This window comes from Myodes glareolus, chromosome 27 (genome assembly GCF_982192425.1).
Source record: "Myodes glareolus chromosome 27, mMyoGla1.1, whole genome shotgun sequence".
Classification (NCBI taxonomy): Eukaryota; Metazoa; Chordata; class Mammalia; order Rodentia; family Cricetidae; genus Myodes; species Myodes glareolus.
Window position 1 is genome coordinate 5,334,246 of NC_142052.1, and position 8,442 is coordinate 5,342,687.

General features: G+C 35.1%; 1 protein-coding gene across 9 annotated transcripts in view; it reads left to right on the forward strand.

Annotated features, from left to right (window-relative positions):
- Cd36 (CD36 molecule (CD36 blood group)) overlaps positions 1-6,768 on the forward strand; it is a 75,411-nt gene extending 68,643 nt beyond the window's left edge. For 8 of the 9 annotated variants that reach the window (XM_085684221.2, XM_048433543.3, XM_048433540.3 and 5 more), the window contains 5 exons: positions 812-930; positions 1,990-2,063; positions 2,582-2,636; positions 3,360-3,524; positions 5,790-6,768. In XM_085684221.2, coding sequence (XP_085540347.2) covers positions 812-930; positions 1,990-2,063; positions 2,582-2,636; positions 3,360-3,524 — 413 coding nt within the window. In that variant the 3' untranslated portion in view covers positions 5,790-6,768. Of the gene's footprint in view, positions 1-811; positions 931-1,989; positions 2,064-2,581; positions 2,637-3,359; positions 3,528-5,789 lie in introns of those variants that run through there. The other variant, XM_085684222.2, reaches the window with a different exon arrangement.
- Positions 6,769-8,442: the final 1,674 nt, after the last annotated feature.

The following is an 8,442-nucleotide window of genomic DNA, read 5'->3' on the forward strand; positions in this document are numbered from 1 at the left end:
AGACAGAAAGAAATTCCTGGGATAAGAAAGCTTGAATGAGGGCTGCTAGGAGGGCAGAAGAATCCCAGGGGCAGGAGATGGATGAATAAGAATGTGTATCCTGACAAACACCCATAGTTCGCTTTTTATTGAAGATTTAAAATGAAACAACGGTAACAGAAGGTAACCTTCGGTGGCAGTGGATTTTGTGCCTTTATATGTTATTCTGAGGCTTCTGGAATGTTTCAGTATTGCAAAATTGGCTATTAGGAAAACCACACTGCTATTATACCATGTTGTTTTCATGGTTAGGGAAAAAAGAAAATTCCCAGGATACAACAAGCCTCCTAATCACTTGCGATGGTTGTAGCTTTTTGCCCTTGGAAAATAGAGAATAAAATTAAATATGCTTTCAGAATGTCCTTAAAGAAAGAAGGGAAAAGCAAAGTCAGGCTTGTCTTGTTTACACACTCTGTAGTACAGCGAGAAGAAAGAGAGAACAAACAAAAGAGACAGGCAGCGCTGCCACAGCACTGAAGTCTGAGAACATGGATCAAGCCCATATGAATGTCGGCCTAATTTGGTTTAATGATGAACATTTGAATTCTGGAATTTAGTTTGTGAAGAAACAGACATCAACTGGCTACTTAATGAGATACCACAGATTTTATGTTGTTTTGCATAATAATCACCAGATGTGATGTTCTTGCCTCAGCATTTCAAAAACAAATGATATAGTAACCTACAAAAGTTCTATGCTCTAGCAAATATTTTAAACAATATATGAAATAAAGTAATCTATTTCTAATTGTCTCTTAAAATGTGTCTTCAGGAAAACCTGTGTACATTTCCCTTCCACATTTCCTGCATGCAAGTCCTGATATTTCAGAACCTATCGAAGGCTTAAATCCAAATGAAGAAGAGCATAGGACATACTTGGATGTGGAACCTGTAAGCCATTGTCTTATTGATCTGATTTGGATAATAATCTAAAAATTTAGAAAATAAATTGTTTCATAATCTTGAATCATATCCGTAAGATCACTGGAACTGCCAGTGCGACTAGGACGTATTTCCTCCTGTTTGAATGTATAAATGGCCTGGAAATCAATTTTGATTTTAACACATAATATCTCATAAGACCTTTACTGACCCTCAGATACAGAAATTACAATTGTAAAATTTACTGTAATTACCTACAATTGTATACATATCATCATCATTATTTTACTTAACTGGTATTGTTTTTTGAGGAATCACTGCTAGCAGGGACTTAAGATATGATGATTATGTGTGAGTTTCAGACAAAATCTATAAGAAGAGAAATGTGAAAAGCTGCTATAGAACTACTATTAACATTTAATTTATCTTGATTCTTTTTTATGTTTGCAGCTCAGTAGTCTAACATTTACCAGGGCAGCAAGCTCTGGGAGTAGCTCTCAGCATCTAGTAACTGCAGGAGACTCATTTCTGCTAAAATAATGGAAGTTTGTAATATTGCTTTTTACTGATATGCGGACTGTAGCAAAACAAAAATTTGAACACATAGTTCAGGAACTAAATTAAATAACTGAGTTTGCCTTTTTATACTGCTTTACTAATGTTGTTGATTTCTTCAATGCCAAATTATGTAGATTTAATAATTTAAACAAAACTTGAATGTTAGCTAAGTTAAGAAAATTCTTTCTCTCTCTCCAAATCTATGCATGTATGTATGCATATATGTGTGTATATATGTATATATATACAAGCATATGTTATGTCTTTTTCCATATATGTGTATGTATATATACATACATATATTATGTATGTAAGTCAGTGTGTTCATACATATGCATGTTGAACATGATTACATGTACTTACGCAAAAGGTTTTATAGAATCTAATTCCCCAGTCTTAAGAATTCTTCCATTTTAAATTTAAAAGGACTCTTTGTGTCACAGAAAAAATAAAATCTATTATAAAAGAATGTTTTAGAAACTTGTAATTATTTAACTTTTCCCTTTTCAGATAACTGGATTCACTCTACAATTTGCAAAACGACTGCAGGTCAACATACTGGTCAAGCCAGCCAGAAAAATTGAGTGAGTCTCCTTAACATTGTTGTTTTTAAGCAATCAGTAGCATCTCTTGTAAAAATGTGAGTAGATTAGTGTTAGTGAAAGTGGAAAAGACGACTTCTGGTTTTTCATGGTTATGCCATTACACAATTATTACATACACAGGACACTTTTTACTTGAAGAATCACATCTAGTGCTTGTTAAATGGCCTCTAGATATTTCAACTACTGTTAGTTGGATGTTATTAGGGACACCTCTTACGTACATTATATCCAATTATTACTACTACAGTAACTTCTAGGTCAAATACTTTCTTAGATTAAAAGTTATATCTATAAACCAATAATATAATAAGAAATCTACATTAGGTTATATGAATGGAGAGTCTGAAAAACATCTGTGTTAAAATTGATTCATTGAACAGAACAAAATCAAGGAACTTGAACAATCGCACAACTAATTGAATTCTAAAAATTTATTAATTTGAAACATATTTTACATATGTAAAAATATACCAATGATTTTTTGCTGTGTATTATAGAGCATTGAAGAATCTGAAGAGAAATTATATTGTACCTATACTTTGGCTTAATGAGGTTAGTATTTTATTATCCATTAATAACAAGTTTCTGTAAAAACTTTTGGTATTTAAAATGACATGTGTATGATAATATTTGAAGATGTATTTACACTTTCTGTAAATATGATCTTACACGTTGTTATATCTATTAGAATAAAAACTATATTACACAGAAGTGTTTGATAAGTTTTATGGTTTATTTTTTAGACAGACAAGTAATTTTGCATATTTTACTTGTCATAGTCAAGAAAGAGACATGCATACATGTAATACCGCAGAATTCAAGACTCATTGAATATAACAGTGGTAATAAAAAATCAATTATTCCCGAACAGGACATATTAGAGTAGTCTGACAATTGACTGATCAACTATTTCCTGTGAACTGCTGAAGTGATTAATCACAGAATTAGAAAGCGCTTTGCTTACACCCTGACAGCAAGTACAGCGGCTGACCTTCGCAATTTCTCCCTGACACCAGGAAGCAGCATTAGGAAAGCTGTGGAATATTTCAAAGAATGCTAGCTCACTGCTGAGTTCTATCCAGCATGATCAAAGCGGGACGGGCATCTCTACCGTTCACTGGCTTGTGCAGTGTGTCTCCTTATAGATGCAAAGTGAATTTTACTGACTTGCTGATGCAGCTGATACCTATGCATGGGTTTAAAGAAGAGGATGGCATAGACTTATTTTGTTTCCTAAATTTACTCCCATAATATTAATTGTCAACTTGCTTGCAGACTGGAACTATTGGCGATGAGAAAGCAGCAATGTTCAGACGTCAAGTGATTGGGAAGATCAATCTTCTTGACCTGGTTGAAAAGGCCTTGCTTGGGGTTGGCGCGGTGATGTTTGTTGTTTTTATGATTTCATACTGTGCTTGCAGATCCAAGAATGGAAAATAAGTAAGTGCTCCAGAACTGTGTGTATGCTTTAAAATATTTTAATCTTATCAAAATGGTTATAAATTAGGGCAAAAATATTTTCAGACATGGTCAGCCAAATATAATATCTTAATAAATATCTCAATTTTTGATAAGTTTGTAAATCAAGAAACAAATGATTGAAATTATGACCATTGTAAAATTAGTGCAAATATAGCTTTTGTCCAAATTTAGACTTCTCACTTATTTTATTTTATGTCTATTATTAAAAATTACAAATAATTTATGAAATTACAATTACAGAATTTCTGTAGGTTGAAAACCATAAGAGCAAGACAAAAAGATGAAGACACAGGCATGTATAGATTTTCATGAAACACAGAGGTCAACAAACTATCTTCATAAAACTTAGATGTACAGGTCAGCCGAGTCTATTTTCAGTCACGGATTAATAGCATGATATTCTGATGACAAATCACTATGTGAAAATTAGAATATAAAATTACAAGAAAGAAAATCAGCTATTTAATTAATTGAGTCACCCAGTTTAAAGAAAAAGTAGGTAATTGTCCATTTTATTTATGAGTCTTGGCAAAATTGCAGAGGGTGTTCAAGGCACAGTCGTCTAGATATTAATGCCCATGTTTTTCTCATAAATAAAAATGAAAACTCAAGGTACTTACCCGGGCCTAAAAGTGATGTAACTTTGAAGGAAAACTTCCCAACTTCCCCTCCCCAAATGCAGCACAAGTAGGAAACACTTGGTTTGAAAACTCACAAGTTCAAAATAAATCACTTCATTCTACCGAAGCTAAAGGTTGGTCATAAGTTGTCTTACGTAGAAAATTTTGTGTTTGACATCAATAGCTGATATTGAAGAAACACTCATCATACTAAACATTTTAAATCCATAATTGAATTTTATGTTTACAATAATCTGAATTAGTATGTCTTCTGGAGACATTCTAGAAAATCATAAAAAATATCAAATAATCTATGGTGAAATCTAAGTTTTGAATATTATTGTTTTGAAAAATAATGCAGAAGTTAGTTACCAATATTTATTTAATGGAAAATTGAGCATTTTTATTGAGGAAGGGAATTCTGGATCATTTCTGCCACTCTTTCTAAAATTGTTTGCATAACATGTGTTTAAAATGCTAATAACCTATTTACATTTTAATAATTAAAATAGTAGCTGGAGAGATGTTGTGGTCCTAAGAGCATCATTGCTCTTCCAGAGGACCCGGAAGATGGCTGCTAATACCAGGTCCAGGTAGTTGATGCCCTCTTCTGGACTGCACTATCATTGCAAGCTCATAATGATCCACAGACATACATGCAGGCAAAATACCCAATTACATGAAATAGAAACAATTAAATCTATTGCATGAAAAATGTTATCTTTTAAAAAAGATGAGAAAAATAACTCTCCCTTCCAAAATGAAAATACTATCTCCCATTAGCCCGACAGTGAGTTATGATGTGTATTCTTATGTCTATAATAGATTAAAAAGACTACTAAGTTTGATCGAATCCCTGTTCAAGTACAAAAGAATGCTTATACAAGCTATGATTTTGTTTACTTGCATGAATAACTTCATCATTGCTAAATGATCCTTGGATGTAAGGTTTCTTAGGTTCATATATAACAAACTGATAAAAAGAATTAAAAGCTTCTAATGTCTTCATCACTGCCTGTTTTGTTAATGCTTTTCACTGTTGTAAAGCAGGAAATAGTGTTTTAGAAAGGATTTTTCCCCAAAACAGACTTTTCCTTCGCTGTGCTAGACTTAGAATTAGGAGGGCCAGGTTTGTTGGAATAATCATTTGAGGACATTGTAAAATTTATGTCTCTGGCTAAATCTGTGGACAATTTAAAAAGGAGATAGTCATTTAAAAAGGAATAAAGTGTTAAGGAGAATGTGGTTTATTGCATACATTGCGAGGGGAATACACGAAGCTCAGTTGAATCTAGTGACACACGCACGTCTCTGTGGAAGACAGTCTCGAGTGCTTTGTGATGCTCTGCAGCAGATTTAATTAGCTACCCTCCCTGGTCTTATTACGCTCAGCTCCTGGGAGTTACGGTTCAGGTTTCAATGTGTCATTCTTGAATGGGAACATGTGTCCCTCGACGGTGAAACTCTTAGAGCCTGTTACTCTTAGCTTGAGACATTGAGCTGCATAATTGAAAATGTATCTTGACTATATATGAAAAGATTATTTTAGCTTTTTCTTACCCCACTGATTTCTGACTGGCAATGTTTTTTCTCTGCTTTACAGGTAGTAAACAAGCCTACATTTATTCACTGGATACATAAAGATCTTTGATAAAATCAACCTACAAATGAAGACTTAATATATGCTTCTTTTTTTTACAAAACACACCTATCTTTAGTTTAAGAAATGGTGATGTGCTCTCTCTCTCTCTCTCTCTCTCTATATATATATATATATATATATATATATATTTCATATATATGCACTAAGCCAAAGCATATTTCAAAGGGATTAATATGTCACTATAGTCTATATTTTAATAAAACCCAGCACTTTGTAAAGTCCATCATTTGTAACCCTGAGTGGACTTCACTTTCTGTAGAAACAGTTATTCTTGTTTGGTTCTGATTTATTGATGTGTTCTCTGATAGCAAATTTCAAGAGTGTACATTCTAAGCAATTTTTCTTTTCCTCATTGGAGGGAAAACATTGTCATGTATGGGGTGCCACCTTTATTTACAGCAAATGTACCTTGGGACTGTTAACACATAGAATCTCATAAGTATGAACTAGTTTGAAGGACATTTTAATAATGGAAAATGAAGAATTGGCGTGTGAGCCATTGATTATACATTGTTTAAGTTTATTCCTCGCTAGAGTCCTTGGCACAGCAAGGCCTGTGTCGGATATCACAGCGATGTTTTACTCTCTAACCCTAAGCTTATATGTATTGTCTCTCGTCATGAAACAGATATTTCTAGCACACTATAGCTCCTCGTTTTTAAAGTATGTCGTCATATCCCATGCTGCATTGCTCTTCAGAAACTTAGTAGGTTTTCCTCTTTCTGCTTGCCTGCAACTAATGTAACGTCAGAGAGCTATTATAGTATCAAGAGTTGTAAATGATAATAAAAGAATTATTTTATGGAATATTATAAAAGCTAGAGTGTGTTTTAAATGTATTTGTGGTACTATCTCCTTTCGTAGTCACCTAGAAAGGAATGGTTTCTAATATTAAAAAGCATTGTTCCTTATATTTAAATTTTTGTCTGGTTCCTATTGCATCACAGAATCTCATTTCCTGTGAAAGTATTCTGTCTAAAGCCATACATCTTTCTGAATTATTTAACCACTCTGCTATGTTTTAATCCAATTGGAAAGGACATTTGGTTTTGTTTCTAGCAGCACTGTGAGACTAGAGGCCAATTTCTTTCCAGTGGGAGACATACAAATAGATTATTCTGCTTTCTTTAGCAAAGTGACCTATAGTACAGAATATTAGTCCCAACAAATTCTAATGCAGAAGAGAAAATACAAACAACCAGCTTTGTTTTATGGGTAGGAAGATAAAAGGAAAGGGGAGACAACTCTCCTGTATACAAGAATCATCAAGATTAACATGACATCTTGGAGATACACCCAGGCACACACATACCCATGGATTTGAAAAAGATCAAGAAAGAGTATATGAGACGGTTTTAAGGGAGAAATGGTAATGGGGGAATGAACTATAAACCTCAAAAATGAAAGAAACAATTTACAGAAATAAATGGTAAAATGTAAAGATTTTTTTTAAAAGAATAACAACATCTAGATGCAAGTTTTCAGGCTAATTTTTAGAATCCTATTGAAAACCTCCAGTTAAGATAGCTCCTCTTAGGAGGAATGCCTTGGCCCTTGGAGGATGCTCAGTGCATAAAGTCTACTGTCTCTTCTTTTTATTGGGATGGAGAATAATCCCTCTTAAGACACTGACGGAACTACCTTCACCAGAGTTTAGAAACAAGGGATGGCTGCAAAGTTCATTGGGTGACATCCAGATCTCCCTGGGAAGGGGAAAAGGAAGAGACTGTGAGTGGACTGAGGACAGGTAGGGACAGGAGCAGGAGTGGTCAGATGGGGAGTCAGAGGGAGAGAGTAAGGAAAGAGACTACTGGAAGGGGGGGCGGCACGTCAGAGTCAGAAAAAAACCTGGTGCTAGGAACTATCCCACGAATCTACAAATATGGCCCCAGCTCAGATTCCTAGCAACGGCACATAGTCTAACCTGGCCATCTCCTGTGTCCAGACTGCTGCCTGTCCCGGTGGCCATCAGAGACGCTTCATCCAGCAACTGATGGAAACAGTTGCAGAGACCACAGCCAAACGTTGGCTGAGTTTTTAGGATCCTGCTGAAGAGGAGGAGAAAGGATTGCAGGAACCAGAGAGGTTAAGGATACCACTAGAAACCTCACAGAATCAACGCACCTGGGCTCATAGGCGCTCACGGAGATTGAACTGACAACCAAGGAGCCTGCACGGTACTGACCTAGGCCCTCTGCATATATGTGACAGCTGCGTAGCGTGGTCCTCTTGTAGGGTTCCGAACAGTGAGAGCAGGAGCTGTCTCTGACTCTTTCACTGTTTTTTGGGGGGACCCTATTCCCCATACTAGGTCACCTTAACCAGTCTCAATACTTGGGGAAGTGTTTAGTACTACTGCAACACGGTCAAAGTAGTCCAAAGAGAGGCAGTCAGCTCTGCATTAATTCTCGGGATGGCATTGAATCACATTTTTATTCAAAGATAAAAAAATGGAAAAAATGCTTCCTCCAGTGTGTAGACCTTGGTGTATGGTCATAACCTTAAACCCAGCAGGAATCAGGATATTACTTACCAATGTGTGGAAAGATGGGGACACGCACAGATTGTTTGATAAGAAGTCAAAATATCCCCT